Source organism: Phasianus colchicus, chromosome 25 (assembly GCF_987193195.1).
Source record: "Phasianus colchicus chromosome 25, bPhaCol1.hap1.1, whole genome shotgun sequence".
In the NCBI taxonomy this organism is placed as follows: Eukaryota; Metazoa; Chordata; class Aves; order Galliformes; family Phasianidae; genus Phasianus; species Phasianus colchicus.
Window position 1 is genome coordinate 4401346 of NC_143460.1, and position 23447 is coordinate 4424792.

The following is a 23447-nucleotide window of genomic DNA, read 5'->3' on the forward strand; positions in this document are numbered from 1 at the left end:
CAAAGCTTTTGCTGGTGGAGGCCATGTTTTTCCCAACACAGCGATGCTCCCATGGCTACCAGGGAGCTCACAGCCGTGCGGTGAGCTTGTAGGGCCCCGTGCAGCTGTGAAGCCCGTGTGGGAAGCGGGGTTACGTGTTGAGTCAGCCCCAGACGTCGGCCCCGCTGCCTTCCCCACTCAGTGTCTTATTTTGTCTGTCTTATTTTGTCTTTGGGGAAATCCAGCAATAGCCCCACAGCTGTGGGGCCGAGCAGCCCTTCCCTGCCTGCCTGGGGGCTGCCAAATCTTCACTTAAGCCACCACACTTCCGAGCTCCTGACGCTTCCTTTCTGTGTTTGTAGGGAGGAAGGGCCGTACCTCCAGCCCTCAGTATCCATCCATGATGGGCTCCGCCGTTCCAAACTGACCCCTGGGTGCACGCCCATGGCCACGGCTCTCTCATTAGATCCTTAACGAGCTCGCCAAGCCTTGCCTTTCCCCTCCACCCAGGTGGCCGGCGGTGCAACATGCCTTCCTCCTGATCCCTGAGCACGGTTAGGAAGCCATCCCAGAGCGATGTCTGCCACGCGTGGCAATGGAGAGCACTGGAAGTCCCTGGAGTCGGTGGGCATCAGCCGCAAGGAGCTGGCGCTGGCCGAAGCCCTGCAGATGGAATACGACGCGCTGTCGCGCCTGCGGCAGGACAAGGAGGAGAGCCGGGCTAAGCAGCGTGCCGAGCCACCCCTCATCTCCTGGGACGAGCCCGAAAACACCCATGGGTGCACCGGGATCAAAGCGACGCGTGGCCTGTCTGGCTCTGACCCCATGCTCTGCAATAATGCAGCGCCCGAGGGGCTGACACCAACCCTCCCCGTGCCGCCGCCGCAGCCCAATGCTGCACCCGTCGGCACAGAGGGTCCAGCCTGGCTGAAGACCCCGCTGGCCGGGGACTACCTCTACATCTTCGATGGATCTGAAGGGGACTTTCTCGGGGAGCCCCTAAATGGCACTTCACCTCTCGACAGCAATGGGGGATCCCCCAAAAAGCTCTCCCCGCCGCCGCTGCCCCCCCGGCACTCTGTGCGGAGCCACCCCGAAGGCAGCCGGCGCCTGGGGAAGGGATCCCCACCGTCCTCCAAAGGACCCCAGCCCAGGGATGTCAACGTGTTCTCAGCCCATGAGCAGCCCCGTGGCAAGCTGCTCGCCCGCCGCATCTCCGAGGAGGATCCCTACGGCCTGGCTGACTACGAGGGCATCAACGATGCCATCACCTGCCTCAACCTGAAGTCCACCTACGAGTCCCAGGTGCTGTGGGAAGCTGCCCGCAGCTGGAAGGAAGGCAGGAGCATCTTTGAGAAGGAATCGAGTGGTAAACCGGTGGCACGGAGCAAAACCATGCCCCCCCAGGTCCCCCCAAGGACCTACGTCTCCCGGTTTGGCAACAGGAAGAACGTGGCACCCAACAAGAACCGCAGGATCTCTGCTGACCCGGTAAGGGGCTTTCCTCTCCCCACAGATGGCAACAGGGTGAGTTATGGTTGTGTCATCTCGTCGTCTCACTCCCAGCCCTGCTGTGCCCCCAGGAGCCTGGGGAGCGAATGCTGGGGGCCCCCAAGCTCAGCCCCCCCCAGGTCCCTGCTCTGTGGTGGGTGAGCAGTGCAGCTGGTGGGGGCCATGTAAGTCACCCTCAGCTTCCTCGCTGCCAGAAACCAATTATAAAAGGGCATTAAAATTGTCTTTAGTGGCTGCTGTGTTCTCTGCCTTTCTCTGCCTCCCGTTAGCTGCTGGCTGGGTTAATTGCTCTGACAGCGGGGCCATTGTTTGCTGCAGAGGAAGGATGGAGGCTTGGGGACCCCCATGAGCAGGGAGAGCCTGGCTCTTCTGCAGCCCCCAGTGTCCCAGGGTTGATCCCTTGGCATCCTGGAGTCCATCTGCATGGCTGGGCTGGATGAAGCTCCTCAGCTGTGCAGAAGCAAGGTGGGATGAGGGAGGCACGAAGCATCCAAGTGTTGCTGATGGGCTCATGCTCTACCCATAGGTCCCCCCCAGGCCACGCTCCTTAGCCAATGGCTATGAGCTCTTCGAGGTGTCAGAGGAGAGGGACGAGGAGGTGGCTGCTTTCTGCCATATGCTGGATGTGTGAGTACCATGGACTTGTATGAGCCATCCCTTGCTGCACTCCAAGCTCTTGCTTGGGGCTGCCAGGCTCTGTGACATCTCCCCAAATGGAAGCATTTGGAGGGGGAAATACAAAGCCACCTCTCAGCCTGCCCCTTGCCTGCAGGCTACGGTCCAGCTCCAGCCCCCAGGACTATTCCCTGACCGGCTTCGTGTGGAGTGCAGTCAGCCTCAGCCCTGAGCACCTGGGGCATGGCATCAGCCTGAAGGTGACAGTGCTATGTGACAGCCTGCGGGAGCCCCTCACCTTCACCTGCGACTGTAAGTGGGCTGCAAAGTGGGGACAGCCCCCCAGCAATGCCAAGGGGGGAGCTGGAGGGGTTCTGGTGCAGTGCCAGCTTGGGGATGCTCACCTCTGCTCCCTGTCCCCATAGGCTCCTCCACTGTGGATCTGCTCATCTACCAGACGCTGTGCTACACGCACGACGAGCTGCACACCGTTGATGTTGAGGATTTTGTGCTCAAGCTCTGTGGCTTGGAGGAATTCTTGCAAAAGTGAGTGGTGGAGAGGGGAAAGCAGCAAGCACTGTGCGTCTCTTGTCGGCTCATGCGGGTGGATGGCCAGGGTCAGTCCCTGCCTCCTGAGTTGCTACGGTGCTCTTGCCAAAATCAGCACGTTGGGAGCATCCTTCCCCAGGCAGGATACAAGTCAGATGTGCCTCACGAGCCTGCAGCCTGGGGAAGGGCCTGAAGACTGTGGAGCTGCCAAAAAAGCTTTTTGGGAGAGCATTAATAACGGTCTTGTCGCTCCCTTCGCTTGTTTTTTGAATTGCAGGATGGGATGGAAAACACCATTTCCAAATGAGGTGGCAGAGATTTGGGGCGCCTCAGAAACATCCTGCACTGCAAAGCAGGAAGAAAAGGGATAGTTTTCCTTTTCCTGCTAAAGCCAGGACCATGCAGAGCCCTTTGCACGCTCCCCCCAACTTGTTGCTCCCCCCAGTGCTGCTTTCGCTGCAGGAAAAGCTGCAGTTCTGGGTTTGATGGCTGGGAAAAGCTCCATCCAGAGCGAGGTGCAGCGTGGAGGCAGCAGCAGCCATGCACTCATGGGCACACGCAGTGCTTCCCAGGACTGCCTGCAGCAAATCAGCTCCAGCTCTTCTTGGACAGCAGCCCCACAGCCTGGCCCTGCTGCTTCAAATCGTGGGAGCTTTGCCATGGAGTCCAGGAACTGCACTTTTAGGCCCTAAGGGGGCAGCTGGGAATTGTTCAGCACAGGATAGCCTGCACAGCACTGGCACAGAGGGTGCAGAACCCAGCATATGTACGTACATACGTGCTTTTGTGCATGGGTGTGCATACACACGTGTGTGTATGTGTGCATTTGCATGCATGGATGCAGCAGGGTTGCTTGCACACAGCAGCTGCATTGCCTGTCAGTCCCCACAGCCTTTCAGTTGTTGGGTTTTTCCCTTCTGTAAATGCTGTCGTTGTCAGCAAGATGTTCTCTGTTTTCTCTAATGAGGCTTAACTAGAAGCAGTTGCTGCTGGAAAAATGGGACTTGCACCAAACAAAAGGACGGTGCTTTGCCATCTTTTTACAGCCTGCAATTTAAAGAGGAAAGCAGGGCTTTTGAGGATGGATGCTGCTCAGGCAGACAGGTGGGGCTGTGAGTCCATCCTGGGCTCTGCTGGAGGATTTCTGGGTGATTTAAAGCAAATCCTCTCATTTCTACCTAATTTCTCCATTTGGAAAATGGTCGCAGCTGCGTTGTCCTCCCTGGTATCCCAGCTGGAGGCATCCTGTGCTGGGAGCAGTACAGCCCGTCCCTAGTGAGCAGCTCCTGTATCTCCCACAGCCTTCAAAGGACCTTTGAGAAAGCCCTGGGAAATAAAGCCCTTTTATTGTCAGCCTTTTCTTTCCACATCTTCCCCCAGCAGAGGAGATGCTGGAAGTGCCAAAACTCTCCATGCAGAGCCAGTTGGGCACTCAAGCTCTCCAAACCAGCCCGAGCTGCTGGTGCCTTTCTGCCAACTTACATTTGTAAGGTGCAGGAGAAAGGCAGGGCTGGGCTGAGCATCCCAGGGGATGTTTGCATCCCGAGGCGGGGTGCTCAGGATGCTGGCCCTGTGTGATAAGGGCACATTGCTGCCCAAGCCAGGCTTCCTGCTGTGCCTCCTCCCCATCCCTGCAGCAGGGCAGGGCCCAGTGACGATGGCCACACACTGATTGGGGCTCCGTGTCCCCATCCCTTCCAGCCCCAACCTCCCCCCCCCTGCATCCTGCCATTGCAACTCCATCCTGCCATTGAGCCTGCAGATGTGCTGCCCGCCCTGCGGCACTGTGCCCAGTGGTGACAGCAAGGGCTGAATTGGTTCATTCTACTCTGAAGCTGGCAAAGAAAGCAGGGCTGTACAGCAAGCTCCATGGACCCTAATGTGGGGCTTTCCCATTCTGCAGAAGCCCGCGGTGCCAGGCTTTCAGCCAGCCTCCTCCATGCCTGCTCCCAGCAGGGCTGGCCACAGCTTTATGGAGGGCACAGAGGAAGGAGGAAAAACAATAGTATATTCTTAAGGCTTTCCTAGCACAGCAAATCAGTGAAATGTTTTGCAGGCAAAGGAAGCACAGCCAAACCCTGGCCATGCTCAGCCACAGGGTGTTAGCATAGGGTTGGATTTGGGGGATTTTCTCCCAGCCTGTTCCTAGCAGGTGGAGAGGGGCCACGCAATGAGCCTGTTGTCTGTGTCCCCACAGCAAGCACGCATTAGGGAGCCATGAGTACATCCAGCACTGCAGGAAATTCGACATCGACATCCGCCTGCAGCTGATGAGGAGGAAGGCGGTGCGCAGCGACCTGGCCCGGACGGTGGGTGCCAGCACAGGGATCACCCTGAATGCCTGCATAGGGATCCTGCCCTGATCCTGCATCCCCGCTGCCCTCAGGGATGCTTTGCTGGGTTAGGGGTTAGCTAATGCCAGGTGCAAGCTCAAGCGTTGGAGCTCCCAGCCCCATATCAGCCTGCTGAGGGGGGTGAGAAGAGGGGCAGGAGGGATGGCACAGCACATGGCACAGCCTCTCTCCTCCTCCAGGCCAGTGATGACCAGAGCCCCTCCACCCTCAACCACTACATCCACCTTCAGGAGAGGCCTATCAAGCAGACCATCAGCAGGTAATGGGGGACAGGGCAAGCACAGCCCCGTGCTGCCCACCCTCCTCATGGGGCTGAGCTCTGCTCTCTGTCCCCCAGGCAGGCTCTGAGTCTCCTCTTCGACACCTTCCACAACGAGGTGGATACATTCCTGGCAGCTGAGGTGAGTGCTTTTGGGGCTGCAGCCTCTCCTTCTCAGGGAACAATCCCTCTGAGCATTGCATCCTGTGCCCAGGGGGGGGCTGCCACACACCCGAGAGGACAGCACTGCCACAAAAGAGTGGGTTCCCATTTTTCTCTGGACCCCAGCAGCATTTACTGTGGACTTTTTCCACTTGTCATGAAGCTCTAAGGGTGCAAAAAGGGGCAAAGGCTGGGAAATGAGGGGAAACTGAGGCACAGGTTGATGCACTCACATTGTATGGTGTGTAGCAGGCTGGGGAGCTGCTATAAGGACTGAGGGCAACATTTATTCCTCTCCTTGGTATTCACTTATGCACAGGAGGTGCAGATGTTGCTCCCTGCCCTGTGCCCTGTTGCTGCAGCCTCCCCAAAAGACCTGGGCTCTGCTTTGCTCTGGTTCTAGGCTCTGCTCATCCTCCTTCTTCCCCACAGGGAGACTTCCCACTGAAGGCAGAGAGGGTGATCCAGTCGGTCATGGCCATCTGCAATGCCCTGGCTGCCGTTGAGTCGCAGGAAATCACAACAGCCCTCAACCAGATGCCCCCCTGCCCCTCCCGCATGCAGCCCAAAATCCAGAAGGTAAGGGCTGAGGAAACCAGGGGTGGTTGCAGAGGGAAAGCCCTGTTTGCAGGCTGATTCCATTCACTCCTTTCCTTTACACCACGTGGAAAATTCCTCAATAGCTGGGAGCGGGCAGCAGCTGAAGGGCTGGGACCTTGGTGCTCACCCCGGCTGCTTACGTAAAGCTGCTGGCTTGGAGAGCTGCTCCCAGCCACAGCCATGCACGGGGCTCATGCTGATATTGCTCTTGTGGTTTCTTTTCTTTTTTCCTCTGCAGGATCCAAATGTTCTGGCCAAGAGGGAAAATCGAGGTATTTCAATTCTCCTCCTCCCCTTTTGGGCTGAAGTTCTTGGTGCTTTTAATCTTCAAACTCCTCCTCCTCAATTATTAAGGCTGAAAATGGGTTTGAAACCCTTCTTAAGGAAAGAGGGTTTCAGGAGGCCGTGCCTATTGTTCCTCCCCATCAGCTCAGCAAAGTGGGAGCCTGCAATTCCTCCTCATGCCCCAGAGCAGAGCCCTGCCAGGGGTCCCCCCCCAGCATCCCAGCCCCATGTTAGGGCCACCCTATGAGACACAGCAGGGCTGCAGGTCTGGGGCAGCTCTGTGTCACTCCTCTCCTTTCTCCCCCACAGAGAGGATCGTGGAGAGCCTGACGGCTGCCATCCTGGACCTGGTGGGGCTTTATTGCAGCACCTTCAATGCTGACTTCCAGACAGCTGTGCAATGGAGCCGGGAGCACGGCGTGGTGCAGGAGGCTCGCCTGCTCTCCTGCCCACTCTCCTTCACCGTTTACGCCACGCACCGCATCCCCATCACCTGGGCTGCCAGGTAGGGTGGCCACATGGACCTTGCTCAGCCTCAACCTGCATGTCCTGGGGCTCAGACCCATTAGTTCCATCTCTAGGCTGCTAAATATAAAAACTAACCAACCCCAAGGCTCCTTAAGGACAGAATTATGAGCCACGTTCGGTGTGCAGTGAGCGATGCTTGCACGGCGCAGGCGGATGGCACGGGCTCCGTGCTGCCCTCCCTCTCCAACCACACAAATCCCCGATTCTCCAGCATCACTCCCAGGCTCACAGCCTCCCTGGCGATGTGACAGATGGCCCCGATGCCCGTGCCCGCTCTCAGCCCCACGCAGGGGAGATGGTGGCAGTCCAGGAGCCCACCGCGGGGAGGGCGTGTGAGGCAGCAGCGTCGGCTGCAGCCGCCCCGCCGGGGACCCCTCGCCTTTGTCCTGTCTTTAATGTATTCCCCCTGGTGACTGGCTCCGAACAAAGGCGGTAGCCTGGGAAATGCCGACATCCCCTGACCTCCAGAGCCCCGCAGCCCTTCCCGGATTGTCGCTCGGCACCTGCCACATGGCAGGGCCCCCCCGGCAGCCCCCCGTGTGACGGTATGCACGATGCCATATGGTGATGGGGATGGGAAGGATGGGGGCTGCTGGCTCTGTATCCACCCCCCCTTGTGCAAAGCTGGGGAAGGCGAGCCACTTATGGAGGGGCTTCATTAGAGTGTGGCCGGCCATGGGAACAGATCCAAGCCTCCTTGCCCCCCCCCCACCCTCTCCCCAACCCCACTGCTGTGAGGTTTCCCCTTTGGCTAGGTGAACCCTAAGCACCCTCAGAGCCATGGCTGCTCCCCCCCACTCACATTTCTTTTGCTCCTCTTGCAGCTATGAAGATTTCTACCTCTCTTGCTCCATCACGCACGGTGGTAAGGAGCTGTGCAGCCCCCTGCACACCAGAAAGGCCCACGTCTACAAGTACCTTTTCCACCTCATCATATGGGACCAGCAGTAAGGCAGCACCCTGGCCGTGGGGTGGGCATGGGTACCCGGTGCCGTCCCCAGTAGTACTATCTCCTCCAGCAGTTCCTCTCTGTGCCTCTCCCCAGTTTTCGGGTTATGGAAGCTCTTATGTCATCCCCAGGAATAGCACCTGCTCCTGGCGCCAGTCTCCCACCTCCTATTTACACCCGGGAAAGGGGATCTGCTCCCAAAAATAGCCCTGGGAGCAGGCAGGGAGGCTGTGCCGAGCCCTCACCATGCCTGGCATTTGCAAAGAGGTGGGGATGGGAATGGGATAATTTTAGAAGGTGCCTGTGCCCCTGAAGGACGTACGCCCAGTGGCAGTCATTCCCTCTGCCCATCTCTCCCGTCCTTTGCCCACCCTGTGGGCAGGATGTCCTGAGCTCCTTGAGGACCCCCACACTGACCGGGAGAAGCTGGGACGAGGTCAGTGTGCAGTGTCCCCCCATCACCTACCCAGGACAAAGCAGGGGCGTGGGAGCAGCCAGCTCTGTCCAATGTGTGTGGGGGGGGGTATGCCCATGACGTAAGGGTGCACGGTGCCAGAAGCAAAGGCATTTGCTGAGCTCTGTTGGCATTCCGAGGCGGGGGGCTGGGGCTGACCCGTGCCGTGGGGCTCTGACTGCTCTCTTGCAGGATCTGCTTCCCCGTCCAGGTGAACCGACTGCCGCGGGAGACGCTGCTCAGCGTCACGCTCTTCGCCGTGCCCGTCCCCCCCCCTGGGAGCTCCTCTGACACCAACAGGCAGCGGCGGGTCCCTGAGGCCCTGGGCTGGGTCACCACTCCGCTCTTCAACTTCAGGCAGTGCGTAGGGTGTCCAACCACCACGGGCACCCGAGGGTGGGCTGGGAGGGTCCCCCAGGGCTCAGTGTGGGGATGCAGCATCGCCGCAGCGGTGCCATCCTAACCCCGGGGGAGCAGCCCCTCCAAACAGCCTCCCCTTTCTCCTCCAGGGTTCTGACCTGTGGGAGAAAGCTTTTGGGCTTGTGGCCGGCGACCCAGGACAACTCCAGAGCCAGATCGAGTGCCCCCAACTTCAACCAACCCGACAGCGTCATCCTGCAGGTGGGTCCCAGCAGTGGGGCACCGGAGGGGTGCCGAGCCTCTGCTCACTCATCCACCCTTTGTCCCAGATCGATTTTCCCACCTCTGCTTTCGACGTGAAGTTCGTGAGCCCGCTGGCGGCTGAGGTGAGCCCCAAGTACGAATTTGGCAGCCTGGGTGAGGAGGACCAGCGCAGGCTGCGGGAGGCGATGCAGAAGAAATCGCTTTATTGGTGAGCAATGGAGGGAATCAGCATCATCCTTCCTCGGGGGGGGATCTCAGCTGAGCTCTCCCCAGCATTGGCTGACACGCGCAGGGGGCATCTGGGGGCCTGATCCTACCTCCAGCAGCTGGTCTGGGGAAGCAGCTGGGGCTGAAGGATGAGTTTGGGGTTTAGCAGAGCTGCGCTGCTCAGTGCTGCTGAGCCGGCTGGCGTCTGCTGGTGCTATAAACAGGGAGGATCAGGTGTCAGCAGCCGTGCTTGGATCCACAGAGCACGGCAGCAGTGGTGGATGCGTCCCCACTGACAGCCACCCCGCCAGGACCCAGCGACAGCACTAATTTTGCCTGCAAAACATCTGGGTGCAAAGCCAGGCAAGCTGGTGTGGGGTCCCTGCCTGTGTCCCTGCAACCAGGGGAGCACCCAGCATCATGCAGCATGGCACAGCCCCATCCGCTGGCTCTCTTAAGGTTGTGGAGGGTTTTATCCATGCATGGTGGGGTCGGAGCAGTGCCCTGTGCCCAGTCTTTGCCATCCCCACTTGCTTGCTGCTGCAGGTTGACAGATGCGGACCGCAAACGGCTGTGGGAGAAGCGCTACTACTGCCACGCAGCACCCGGCTCACTGCCCATGCTTCTGGCCAGTGCACCCAGCTGGGAGTGGGCCTGCCTGCCTGACATCTACGCCCTGCTGAGCCAGTGGACCTACATGAGCCACCAGGATGCCCTGGGGCTCCTTCATGCCACGTAAGTCTCTGTTGCGTGGACGTGGATGGAGCAGTGCGCGCTGCAGGTTGTGGGCTTCTGTACCCGCTTGGTGGATCCAACCCCATTGATGCCATGTCCTTGGTGGGGGGTGAGTGGGCACGGCCCCGTGGTAGCCATCCCATGGGGTTATGCTGTCCCTGTGACAACTACCCTATGTAGGTTCCCGGACCAGGAGGTGAGGAGGACGGCCGTGCAGTGGATCGACTCCATCTCTGACACGGAGCTGCTGGATTACCTGCCCCAGCTGGTCCAGGTGTGTGTTGGGATGGGGGTGCTGCATGGGATGTGTTCTGAGACAGGGATGCAATGTGATACGCAATACTGGGATGGGGGTGCTGCATGGGACACCGTGCGTACCAGGATTGGGATGCAGCAGCGGATGTGTGCTGGGTTGGTGACGTGTAATGGAATACATGCCAGGATAGGAGTGCAGCATTGGGTCAGAACACAGCTTGGGGCATGTGCTGATCCTGCTGCACCCCAGAACTATCCTCTGTTCCCCTAATCCAGGCATTGAAGTATGAGTGCTACCTGGACAGCCCACTGGTGCGCTTCCTCATGAAGCGAGCAATCTGCGACCTGAAAATCACCCACTATTTCTTCTGGTGAGTCTGAGGGAACCAAGAGAGGGCTGGGTGGCTCCAGGACGTTCCTGACCCCACAATGCTTGTGCTGCGGGTAGGCTGCTGAAGGATGGCCTGAAAGATTCCCAGTTCAGCATCCGCTACCAGTACCTGTTGGCAGCTCTGCTCTGCTGCTGCGGGAAGGGACTGCGGGAGGAGTTTGACCGGCAGTGTCTGCTGGTCAACACATTGGCCAGGCTGGCCCAACAAGTGCGGGATGCTGCTCCATCCGCACGCCAGGTGGGTGTTGGGATCTGCGAGGTCTTACAGGGTCCAGGCAGATCTCAGCCACCCAACGTCCCTCCCCACAGGGCATCCTGCGTGAGGGGCTGGAGGAGGTGAAGCAGTTCTTCAAGGCTAACGGGTCGTGCCGGCTGCCGCTCAGCCCCAGCCTGCTGGTGAAGGGGATCGTGCCCCGGGTGAGTGCTGGGGTTGGGGTATCATCACCCACCTGGAGCCACTTATCCCTGATGAGCTGCCTTTTCTTTCCCCGGTGCCAGGACTGTTCCTATTTCAACTCCAACGCCGTCCCACTGAAGCTCTCCTTCCAGAACGTCGATCCTCTTGGAGAAAATATCCGGGTCATCTTTAAGGTGAGTTCATCCTCCCGACGCTGCCCAAATCACAGCACAGCATCTCCATTCCCAGCGGGATGCTCTTCCCCTGGCACCCTTGGTCTGATGGCTCCTTATGGGCTTGCAGTGTGGCGATGATCTGCGGCAGGACATGCTGACATTGCAGATGATCCGGATCATGAACAAAATCTGGGTGCAGGAGGGGCTGGACATGCGCATGGTCATCTTCCGCTGCTTCTCCACGGGCCGTGGACGAGGTAACCCAGCATCAGAGCATCAGTCACCAAGTTGTGATGCTCTCAGACTGGCAATAGCATGGGAGGCCCTGGGGCTTTGTAGAGAGAAGCCACTGTGGGTTGCTGTGAGCCACTGTTGGGTTTGATTCCTTCAGACTGCAGGAACATGACTTTGTAGATGGTCACATCAGGGTTGGTGATGAAGGGTGCTGGGATCTTGGTGCTCCCCGGGTGGGAAGGACAGGACTCACCTTGCTGTCTTGGCTTCCAGGCATGGTGGAGATGATCCCCAATGCCGAGACCCTACGCAAAATCCAGGTGGAGCACGGTGTGACGGGCTCCTTTAAGGACAGACCACTGGCTGACTGGCTGCAGAAACACAACCCCGAGGAGGATGAATATGAGAAGGTGAGGAGCAGCCTGGCAGGGTCCCTGCTCTGCATGTCCACCTCTCCAGGGATGATATACATCCCATAGTGGAGCAGCATAGATGAGCTGCCCCTTATTTCCCTCTCTCTCCATCAGGCTGTGGAGAACTTCATCTACTCCTGCGCTGGCTGCTGTGTGGCCACCTATGTGCTGGGGATCTGCGACCGGCACAACGACAACATCATGCTCAAAACCACCGGCCACATGTTTCACATCGATTTTGGCAGGTTCCTGGGCCACGCTCAGATGTTTGGCAACATCAAGAGGTGAGGAATGCCTCTGATTGCACCTTCCTTCTCGCTGCAATCGTCCACTTGGGATTGTGATTCCTTAACATTGGGGTTCCTCCTGATTTTATGGGTGATGCTCCTTTCCTCGTGCCTCTGTGCTCACTCTGTACCCCCAACGCAGGGACCGGGCACCGTTTGTCTTCACCTCAGACATGGCATACGTCATCAATGGTGGGGACAAGCCCTCCAGCCGCTTCCACGACTTCGTCGATCTGTGCTGCCAAGCTTATAACCTGATCCGCAAGCACACCCATCTCTTCCTTAACCTGCTGGGGCTGGTGAGAACCTGGGGACACTCAGAAGGGCCCTGGGGTGGCTGGGGGATGTGTCCTCATCTCACCACCCACCCTCACCTCGCTGCCCAGATGCTGTCCTGTGGCATCCCTGAACTTTCCGACCTGGAGGACCTCAAATATGTCTACGATGCACTAAGGCCACAGGACACTGATGCTGATGCCACCACCTACTTCACCAGGTATAGGACGTGGGTTGGTGACCCCCAGGAGAGAGGCATGGCCACCAGTTGCTTCTCAGCCAAGTGCCTCCATGCTAACACGTGGCCTCATTGCAGGTTGATTGAGTCCAGCTTGGGCAGTGTGGCCACCAAGCTCAACTTCTTCATCCACAACCTGGCACAGATGAAGTTCACAGGCTCTGATGCCCGCCCAACCCTCTCCTTTGCCCCCCGCACACACACCATCAAGACGTCCGGCCGGATCTGCGATGTCTTCCTCTGCCGCCATGAGAGGGTCTTCAACCCCAGCAAGGGCTATGTAAGTTGGGATGGCTGAGGAGAGCCCGAGGAGATGGGCAGAGGAACATCTCGCTCTGTCCTGGAGCGTTCTGTATCCCTGAATCCCTGACACGGCTGGGTATGGGGCATCCTGTTGCCTCCATCCCGTATCACAGCCCCATCTCCCTGCAGACCTACGTGGTGAAGGTGAAACGGGAGAGCCCGAGCGAGGTGACCTTTGTGCAGCGCACCTTTGAGGAGTTCCAGGAATTGCACAACAAGCTGCGCCTGCTCTTCCCCTCCTCGCTGCTGCCCAGGTACCCCCAGACCTGGCATCTGGGCTTCCAATGCCCTGCAGGGTCACTGAATGTCTGTGCCCTTTGACAGCTTCCCCAGCAGGTTCATTATTGGCCGGTCACGAGGAGAGGCAGTGGCTGAGAGGAGGAAAGAAGAACTTAATGGCTACATATGGCATCTCATCCACGCTGCCCCCGAGGTGGCCGAGGTGCGGGGCTGGGGGACCCCAGGAGGGTGGGCTGGGGGTGCTGGTGAAGATAACTTGGGTGGCAATGGGACAAACGTGGCATGTGAAGCACTGGTAACAGCCCCTCCTTACCTTGCAGTGTGACCTCATCTATACCTTTTTCCACCCGCTGCCCAGGGATGAGAAGGCAGCTGGCACCAACCCAGCCCCAAAGCCGGCAGGTAGGTGGGCTGGGGTGAATCCCATATCCCATCCATGGCCCTTCCATGTCCCTCCTGCTCCCCTCCCCTGTCCCTTCTCCTCCTCTCCAGACACCACGTGGGCTCGACCCCTGGGGAAGGTCGGCGGGGAGGTGAAGCTCTCCATCTCCTACAAGAACAACAAGCTCTTCATCATGGTGATGCACATCCGGGGGCTGGTAGGTGCGCAGTGTCCTGGCGGCGATGGGGACGGGATCCAGCCCCACTGCCAGGCTCACAGGGTGCCCCATGCTGTGTTCTGCAGCAGCCCCTCCAGGATGGCAATGACCCTGACCCCTACGTCAAGACCTACCTGCTGCCTGACCCCCAGAAAACCACTAAGAGGAAAACCAAAGTGGCCCGAAAAACCTGCAACCCTACCTACAACGAGATGGTATGGGGATGGCAATGGGGATGGCAATGGCAACGGGGGTGATGATGTTTGGGGCTGGTGATGGGGGGTGAGAGTGGTGATGGGGGTGGAGATGAGGATGGATATGGTGACGATGGGGGGACAGTTGACAATCAGAGTCCATGGTTGAGGTTCTGCCCCACTCTGTCCCCACAGCTGGTCTATGATGGGGTGCCTCGGGGTGACCTGCAGCAACGGGAGCTGCGGCTGAGCGTGCTGAGCGAGGAAGGCTTTTGGGAGAACATTCTCCTTGGGGAGGTCGGCATCCGCCTGCGGGACCTCGATTTGGCACAGGAGAAGATGGGGTGGTTTGCCCTTGGATCCCGCGGCCACGGCACGCTCTGAGCTCCTGGAATGGGCACCGATGCCAGGAGGTGCCCAGAGGGAGCTGCCGTTAGACGTCTTCTTTTTTAAGTTTACCTTGTGTCAAGGGAGCAATGCTGGGGGGGTTGGATGGGGAGGAGTGTCAGGGTGCATCGGGGCGGGGGGGGGGATTAATTCTTCCTTTGGGATATCTGTATTTTAATTTTTTTAATGACAACGTGTAGCATGCGGCCAGGCGCCGGGGCGGTGGCATCGCCAAGGTTGGTTTCGGGACATCTGTTCCCCGTTTTGATGCCATTCAGGCCGTTCCCAGCGCAGGGGATTTGCTCCCAAAGGAGAGCAGCACGGCGGGAGCCCATCCCGAAATGGGAGACCCCCACCAACACCCCCTGGGGAGCACGGCCACCTCCTTTCCCCCCCCCGCCTGGCCCTGTGCTGGGGTGCAGGCTTGGTGCCTGTGGTGCTTTGTTTACAGCGAGAGCTCCGTAAACGGACGAAATGTTTCTCAGGATCGAGAATAATGAACTTAAACTTTATATTAAAAGTTTTAAAGACTGTATTGAGAGCGGGAGGTGGCCTGGGGGAGGTGGCGTGGGGCACCCCCCAACAGCGGGACCCTCCTGGCTGTAGCACGGCAGAGTGAAAATAAAGCGATGAAGTGCACCGGACGGTGTGGGACCTCGTGTGACCCTGCAGGGCAGCAGTGGGATGGGGACAGGAATAGGGATGGAAATGGGAGCAGGACACGGGGAGGAGCGTCAGGCTCGTATACGTAATAGGACAAGGGGGAATGGCTTTAAATTAAGGAGGGGACGTCCAGTTGAGGCGTGCGTGATTTAGCGGTTGGCAACTCTGCCCGCGACAGGGGGTTGGATCGAGGTGATCTTTGATGTCCCTTCCAACCCAGCCGTGCCATGACGGAATGTTCCCCGCTCCCAGTCGGAGCAGCGCTGCTCCCCGCCACGCCGCCAGGGGGCGCAACACCGCGCAGCACAACGGCTGATGCAATCCCCACGCTGAGAGGTGGGCGGTGCCCTCCCACAGCCCTCCGTGGGGGCGTGGCCTCAACGCCGCCCAATGAGCGGCAGCGTAGCGTGACGTTTCGCGCATGCGCAGTCTCTCGCCACCCGCCCCTAAGGGCTCGCGCCGGCCGGGGCCGGATGTAACCGCTGCGCTCGTTCCCGCGCCGCCATTTTGTCTCGCCCGCCGCCCGCCGCCCGGATCCTCTCAGGATGGCGCCCAGCCCCCGCGGCCCGACGCTCCGCCCCGCCGCCCCGCACCCCCGGCAGCGCCTCCGACACCGCTGAGGACCCTTCTCGCGCCGCTCATGGAGCCGATCGGCCGGCAGCGGCCCAGCCCCGCCGTGGGGCCGGCTCGGCCCGGCTCTCTGCTCGGCTTCCCCGTCGCTTGGCCTAAGCTCCCCGGCCCGGCCCAACCCTCCGCCTCCCCTTCGGCCCCGCCGCAGCCCAGCCCGCCGTTCTCCTGGCTGCGGCTGCTCTCTCAGCTCCTTTCCCCTCTGCCCGCTCTGTTACAGCGCTTGCGGCCCGGCCCGGCTCTGAGCAGCGCTTTGTGCCCCGCTGGGCCTTCAGCTCCGCCGCCTCCTTTGCTGCTGCCGCCCGCAGCGCTGCGATGGGCCGAGGAGAAGAAGGGAACGGAGGGCGCGGAGCCCGCCCGGGGGCTGGTTGTGCCTCACGCCGGGTTCCTTTCCTTCGTGCTTCGGGGAGCAAACGGCCCGGAGTGCCGCTCATCCAGCAGCCATCTGCCGCAGCCTCTAAGCGCCGAGGCGTGGGGAGGGCAGGGTCGGCTGGTTGAGTTGGAACAGCTCCGCAGCAAACGGCTGGATTGCCTACGGCTGCGGGGAATGGCCGTGCCTGAGCCGGATCACGGGTATCACAGCCTGGAGGAGGAGCAGCAGCAGCACAGGGGAGCCCTGCGAGGGGACTGCGAGCAGCGTGGAGTCTGGAGGCAACCCGATGAGCTGGAGGGATCCCGGGGTTCGGCCGAGAAGGGAGAAGTGCAGGAGGAACTTTGTGCTGCGGAGGGCTCTGAAACAGAGAGAAGCCTGTTTGTGTCGGCCAGGCCTGCCTGTGCTAATAAGTTAATAGACTACATCCTGGGGGGGAGCTCCAGTGGGGAGGAGAGTGCGGATGATGAGGAAGACTGGGATGATGATAATGATGATGATGATGATGGGTTTGACAGCGAAGGGCTGCTCTCAGATTCAGATGACAGTAGCCAGAAAGGGGAGAGGTTGCATCTCTGGAACTCCTTCTTCAGCTTGGATCCTTACAACCCTCAGAACTTTACTGCAACCATTCAGACATCTTCCAGTGAGCCGGGGAAGGGTATGCCCTGTATGGCCAATGTGGAAGAGGAGGAGGATTCTTCGTGGGCAGAGTCATCTTCAGGCTCTTCTCACCCCAGTTCGGAAGATGAGGACGAGTGGGATTGTAGCAGCGTGGACGAGGCAGAAAACTTGAAACTTTGGAACTCATTCTGTACCTCAGATGATCCTTATAACCCTTTAAATTTCAAGGCACCCTTTCAAACAGCGGAGAAAAGAGGGAAGCCCAGCCTCAAAGGAACAGAGGGGCTGAGTTTGATCACTTCTGAGCATAGTCACTTAACTGTCTGTCAGGTACAGCTGGAAAAGCATAACTGTGGGGTCACAGACTTGGTGCAGCATGGCATTCTTTCTGGTGAAAAATGTAGAAGTACCAAGAGGAAAAAGGTATATTTCTGTTTCTGGCTTTGTGTTTTTGACTGTGGTATGTGGGTGAGGTCATTTGCACCAGGATTCCAGTGGCAGTGCTGCCAAATCATGCTCTGTGAGCTTATGGTCTAATTATGTGGCTGGAAGCAGCGTGCCTCACGTTGTTGCAGATCTCATAATTCAGTGACACAGAGCACGGAATTTCTTGAAGTTTCATTTCCAGATTCAAAGTGAAATTTTCTTTTTAAGACATAACTTTCATTCTGTATTTGTGTTCTATTTGCCTTCTGATTTCCATCATCAGAGAAGCAGAGGAGAATCGTGATCAATGTTTTTTCTCTGGAAAGTACCCTTTTCTCTTATGAATCATTTGTTAAGTATTTCAGGACCTTGGTGTGTAAATAGGGTAACCAGGGCTTTGTGTTGTAAGCTTTGTGTGTCAGACCTGCTTGGGTTACAGACACCAGGTGTCTTTTGGAGGAGGAAAATAATTCTGTTTTGAGTTGGCACGTGCTGCAGGAAGCCATTAAAGTTTCACTGTAAGGTGCATTAATGCTCCTTGGGGTGTTAAACCTTTTAGTGCGCATGCTTGGATTCAAGTAAAATGTCACTTAGCACAGAATCATTAAGGTTTGGAAGGGTTCACTCATTATCTATTCTGTCAGCATGGTGCCCTCTGATAGGGTCTGTGATGCTGCAGATGTGCACAGCTGCTTTTCAGACGTGCTTGAGTCTCTCCTGACACTTCCAGCCTTTGTGTCAGTAATAGTGATGCTGAGTCCCAGGAGAATGGACCAGCATAACAAGATTGCAAAGAGGAAAAGTAGCATTCTTAGCACTAAGGGATCTGTTTACCTCTTTGAGAGCCTGGCTTGGGTGTAACTTCATACCTGTTCATACCTGTTCTCGCTGGGGCAGGTGATGGTGACAAACTTGAGGGTTAGCACAGCTTAAATATTATTTTTCCATTTGGATAGAAATGGGTGTGGGTTGTTTTTTTTTTTTATTATTTGCAAGATGTCCTTTGTAACTGACATTGTTCTGAATCAGATGAGCCCAGCTGTGGATTGATGCTCATGGCCTAAAATCCTGTTGTGTAGCTGGGAAGTAGATTTAACAGTAACCAGTTGCATTAATTTTTTTTTTTTTTTAACTAGTTTACTGTTTGTATCTGTGAACAGAATCTAACCACAATATTTGGCACAATGTTACCAAATCCAGTAATTGTGCCCAAGGGTACCTTAGACTGATGTAAAAAGGATGAAAGGTGGTAACTCACAAAGGGATAGGCTGATGTAACAGCTCCGTGTGCCTGCAGGCAGATACTTAATTAGACCTCTCTGCAAAATGAAGCAGAGGTCTCTGAATGCTGACCCATGAAATGTTTGAGTCACTTCTACCACTCAGGGCCGCTTCCTGTGTGGCATCCTGCAATCAAACAGCAATATCTGTTTGTGAAGTCATAAAGCCCAGGAGCCTTTTGTTTTGCTTTACAAGATAGCAAATGCATTCTCTCTGCAGAAGGACGTGTGGGGTTTGGTGCCCACGCTCTTACTGGGAAGTAACCTGAGAACACTGCACTGGAATGGGATTTCAGCAGGTTGCTCTCAGCACAGCTCAGCTCTGTGTTCTCTGCTGGTTTTTATTTCTCCCATAACTGTTACCTTCTTATTTTCTTGCAGCTTAGAAGGTTGCCCTATTGCATAGATCCAACCCTGCACTCCTGATTGTGCTGGTGTGAACTGGGTGTGAAACTCTTATATTCTCTATTAATAATCACAGGAACAGAGCAGCAAATGTTTGGTGCATCTCTGGATTCCTTCCTGGACTTCCTACTGCAAATTCAATGTATACCAATCCTAGAACCATCTGTAACCACAGTGGTTTCCTTATCTTCAAGAAATGATCCTAGTCTGAAAGTCAGGGAGCTCTGACAGCCAGCTGGTCTGTCCTTTTCAGCTTTCAGCCTTTTACACAGTGAAATGGAAAGCAATGCTTAGTTCTGTAGGCATCTGAAGTAGCTTAGCTTTTACTTACTGCTCAACAACAGGACTGAAATCTGTTCACAGTGATAGGGAAAGTACTGTTGAGTTTTGAACTTGAGCCTGTAAGTTTTTGTTTCCTGAAAGTGGTTCAATAGTCCTTAAGAATAATGAAGAGTGCAGAAGCTCCACGTGTGCTTGAAAGTGTGTTGACTTCAACTTCCTTTTATTAAATTTGATACTCCCCTGTGCAGATGGGTTTGTTCCAGTCATACAGTAAACCTTTCCTTATATGTAGGATTTCTTATCAGTGCTGGAGTTGACTCACATGATTACTCACTGTACAGAACAATGATTGTTGCTATTTTTATGATGTATGTAATCAGAAACCCGGGTCTGTAACGTGTTTCTGAGCAGCGTGGTCTCTTGTGACACATGGATCATCCAGGGTAACCTGGAGCTGTGTTTGTGTGAGGTCAGAACCCCATGTTGTTGTGGTGATGTGTGTTATTTCATGGGGAATGCTGTGTAATCTACTCTCAGTGCAACGGAACCTTCAGCCACCATTTAGAAACCATGTGGTGGTTGAAGCACTGCTTTGGGAAGAGGGAGAGGTTGGCCAGTGGAGCTGAGGTTGCTTTTAAACCCTAGAGGTGAAATACACTCCTGTCTGGCTGCTGCAAAGCCCTGCTGTGGGCTGGTGGTGTAACTGAGGGTATTTTTTGGTGTTTGGGACATAGAAAATTGCTTTGAAGGTATTTAATCATCCATACAGATAAGGTGTAAGCTCATTTTGCGTGAATGTGTGGCTAATGCTTTAACTAATAATGTCTTTTCCAGGTGACCTTCCTTGAAAAAGTCACAGAGTATTATGTGAGCAGTGAGGAGGATCGTAAAGGACCCTGGGAAGAGCTGGCACGAGATGGCTGCAGGTTCCAGAAACGCATCCAAGAAACAGAAGAAGCCATAGGATATTGCTTCACCACAGAGCATAGACAGAGAGTTTTTAATAGACTCCAAAAAACCAACCACAAGGAGGATGATCTCTTCTAGCACCTTAACACATCTGGTGGTTGTGTGACCCTGAGCACTCATCAACATCTTCCAAACCAGAATTGGCAGCTGTGTGTGCTGTTTTGAAATGGGGAGAAAAGTGGGATTTGAACTCTTTTTTCCCTAGTTTAATATTCAGCCACAAATGCTTTTGTGTGTGTCCCATTTTGATAGACAGACAAAACCTTTTGAGTATCCTTGAGGCTGAGGGTGGTATAATTGTGTTCCCCTTAAGTAACACCTGAGGAAACAGACTGCTTTAGCTTAAATCCATTCCAAAAAAATGCCTTGTCTGCCGTAAGTTGAGAAGTGGTGGCTGTTAAGTTGGAATTTTGCACTTTGAAAAAGCAAAACATATTTTGAAGGAAATATTTATGGGATTCAGAACCTCGTTATTACAGTTTTGATTTAAAGTTTGTGTTGGCATGTGCTGTTTTTGTGTGGTTCTTTATTTTTTCTAACCTGTACAGAAGTCTCCAGTTTTTGTTAGCTGTTAATGTTAACTTTACTGTGCAAAGCAGGTGGATTCTCCTTCCTTTCAAGATCCCAGTTTTGCGTGTGACTGATGGATTGTGTGACACTTTGATGTCTTCATATTTCAGTCTGTGACACTGAGGGATTCAGGGGAGCTCTGGTGCACTGCACACCCTTTGGGTTGTCTCTATTTAAGTAATACCTTTACCCAGTCCTGTTCCAAAGGGTGTTGCCTACTGGTGAACCACCTCTTTGCTTTCAGGACATAGCAAAGCTGCAGCTCATGCTCTGAGGTTTAGATAGCTGTGCATGGGGAGCTGCACCATAAGATGATCTTCAGATCATCTTGGAACAACTTCACCGTGATGGATTTTGCTTTTTGAAGGTGGATTGAAGTGGAGTGTTCTTCATTTTATTTTTATCTGGTCCTTGCAAGGAGAATTATCTTCAGCTTCTGGAAATCTAACACTGGGGATGCTGTGTTGTTACCAAAAGCAGTATTAAGACCTCTATGCATCTTCACCTTTGTTCTCCTGGTATCCAAACAGCATTTCATGTCTGGGATCTCACACTTGAGGTCCTCGGTGGAAGGAAAGCTCACATTATTGGTGCTCCTAACTTTAAGTGTTTCACTGCTGCTCAGTCAAAGTAAAACAGGGCAGTTTGGGTATGTTTTTGGATTTGAAAGATGTTGGATTTCAGTTGGCCAGGCCGTGAGGTTGTGCAGTGAAATAAATATCAAACGTTAAACCTAAAGAATTCCTATCAGTTTGCAAAATGTGGTGTGAGTAAATGATTTGCTTCTTGATTTGTTCAGCTGTGCACACGTGGATCTGTTGTTGGAAGGGAGGAAGCTGTATACAATTCAGTTTTCTCATCTCTAATGAATTCAGATTTGAATCCAAAAGAAAGTGATGGATACGTGGAGAGAAGAACTTCACAAAATACTGAGTTTTCTTCTTTATTTTTGGCCCCGGCTTCATTTGTCTCAAATTTCAGAGCTCTTAAGGTTGACGCTTTTTGTATTCAGTTTCTTTGGATTTAAAAATTGCTTTTCTTTGCTGCAGGCTGGAAATGTTAGAATTAAGGAATTTGGAAGGTCAGCTGAAATGCAGGAGAGCTGCCACAATAATACAGAGCTCGTTGGTCTTTTAGATTGGTTCATTGGAAGCCAGGCAACATTGCTTGAATCCCTTTGGAATGAAGAAATCGTTTTTCTCTCATCAGATCATGCCCTCGAATTCAATGGAACAGCTTTCTGTGGTTAGGAGTAAATTTTCCTGTGTTGTTTGATAACTGCTCTGCTTTTTTGTTCAGGAAAAAGCATGCAGGACGATTGATGTGTTAGAATTACAGAAAACATGTTGCTGTGTGACCCCAGCATGGCTGATAAATCAAAATGCTGTTCCTTGCTCTTGGTAAAATACACCATATCGATTTTTCCATGGCATTCCTCATCCATTTGCTTTGGGAGAGCTTGCTGTGCTCCAGCTGCTCTGGCTGACACACCTGGTGTTGGCATGAAGTTCTGGAATGATGTGAATTAACAGCTGCTAACGCTGCTCCACTCTTTGCAGACACTTGGGAAAGGCTGCAGCTGAAAGGAGCAGAGTTGACAAATGGTCCCCAAACTCCATTGCCAAACTGCTGCTTCCAACAGCACTTCTGATTGCTGAGATAATTCGTTTCAACACGAGCACTCAGTCCTAAAACTGGTGGTTCTCAGTGACAAATTGCTGCTTGGTAAGTCCTTTCCTTCCTCTCAAACCTCATGCTTTCAAAGTGTCCAATGTAAGGCGATAAGAAGTCACAAAACACTAAATTAATGAGCAAGCTAAGCTTATTAGTCACCATTTTCCCTAAAATGTACCTTAAGGTGGTCTTGCAGGATGTGTGTGTGTGTGGTTTAAGTGAGATGTGAAAACCAGTGCTTGCTGAACTTTAAATCAAAACTGTGATTACCAGATTTTATTTTTGTATGATTTAGAGAAAGCCAGAAGACCTTCAGCGTTGGCTTTATACAGATTTTAATTGATTTGTGTCGAGTTTGTTGGGTTTTTATAAATCTAAAGTTCTATTTCTGTACATAATGAAACTATTCAGAACTAATCTGTAAATTGTAATAAAGATATTTGCAGGATAAGGCTGCATTGTTTTCCTTTGGGGGGGTGGGGGAAGGTACCATGTATGTGTTTTCTTTCTTCTCCATTCTATGCTGGGATAAATGTGAGGTGTCATTCTGTCAGTGGGAGTGCCAAACAGCTGAGCTCTTTAATTAGAGCCAGATCACCCCTATGTTTTGCACCGTAGAGTTGGCCTTTAATTCAGCAAATTATTTCTTCTCCTTTATGCTGTAATGATGTATGAACAGGAGAGGGGAGTGTTTGTCCCCATACAGCACAAGCAAGTTTCACCCTGTGCTCCCAGCCCTTCTAGGCCCCTCTGGAACCACCTAATGCTGCATTTCTTTCTGTAACAGCACTGAGCTGGACGAGGAGGAGCATTTGGAACTGCCTGGAGTGCCATCCCACTCTGAGGACTTGAAAGCAGAGAACAAACCTACGCAGTTACTGTGAGCTGCAGCAGCTTTTTGAAGCCGTGCTCACCTGTTCTGCTGGCTCCAAAATCTGCCTTAAGAATGAGAGTTGTAATTTCTTTTGATTCAGCTTAAAGAAATACAGTTAGTGTTGCTAAATGGGAGCTCCTCCATATCTGGCAGCACATCAAGGTGCCATCTGGAATGGAGAAATCCTGCTGTGTTTTTTTTTTATTCTATCAGCACTGAAGGCTGCAGTTGGAGCTCAGCTGACGATTTATCCGTGTTGGAGTGGAATTGTTCTGTGGCTGAATCTTCTCCAGGGGACTTCAGAACTTGTTTGTCAGCAAAGCACATGGGGAGTAAATAAGCTGCTATTTTTGTAGTCACTGCTGACTGCATCCCCCAAAGTGCTGCCTGCAAGTGAATCCAGTTGCAGTCAGTCCCACAAAAAAGGAGTTTCTTCTGAAGCTGCCAGGCAGAAGAAGGCAATGGTAACTGCAGGAGGGAT

At 54.4% G+C, this 23447-nt stretch overlaps 2 protein-coding genes across 3 annotated transcripts; both read left to right on the forward strand.

Annotated features, from left to right (window-relative positions):
• The first annotated feature begins 555 nt into the window (after window positions 1-555).
• On the forward strand, window positions 556-15198 carry PIK3C2B (phosphatidylinositol-4-phosphate 3-kinase catalytic subunit type 2 beta). 2 transcript variants are annotated; one of them, XR_016459894.1, is made up of 32 exons: window positions 556-1470; window positions 2018-2118; window positions 2264-2418; window positions 2532-2652; window positions 4853-4964; window positions 5189-5268; window positions 5347-5410; window positions 5863-6009; window positions 6269-6302; window positions 6625-6820; window positions 7668-7790; window positions 8439-8606; window positions 8756-8867; window positions 8936-9078; window positions 9624-9812; window positions 9993-10086; window positions 10344-10438; window positions 10516-10696; window positions 10768-10875; window positions 10957-11049; window positions 11159-11288; window positions 11539-11675; window positions 11793-11962; window positions 12108-12264; window positions 12352-12461; window positions 12558-12759; window positions 12912-13036; window positions 13107-13224; window positions 13343-13424; window positions 13515-13625; window positions 13708-13836; window positions 14011-14151. XR_016459894.1 is itself a non-coding variant. In XM_031605983.2 (32 exons), exons 1-32 carry the CDS (start codon window positions 556-558, stop codon window positions 14197-14199), a joined length of 4887 nt encoding a protein of 1628 aa, XP_031461843.2. In that variant the 3' UTR covers window positions 14200-15198. The 2 variants fall into 2 exon arrangements, 1 of the variants encoding a protein (XP_031461843.2); XM_031605983.2 differs by having other exon boundaries at window positions 13515-13621; window positions 14011-15198.
• Window positions 15199-15302: 104 nt separating this feature from the next.
• PPP1R15B (protein phosphatase 1 regulatory subunit 15B) lies at window positions 15303-22543 on the forward strand. Its single transcript, XM_031605985.2, has 2 exons — window positions 15303-16909; window positions 19714-22543. Exons 1-2 carry the CDS (start codon window positions 15506-15508, stop codon window positions 19924-19926), a joined length of 1617 nt encoding a protein of 538 aa, XP_031461845.2. The 5' UTR covers window positions 15303-15505; the 3' UTR covers window positions 19927-22543.
• Window positions 22544-23447: the final 904 nt, after the last annotated feature.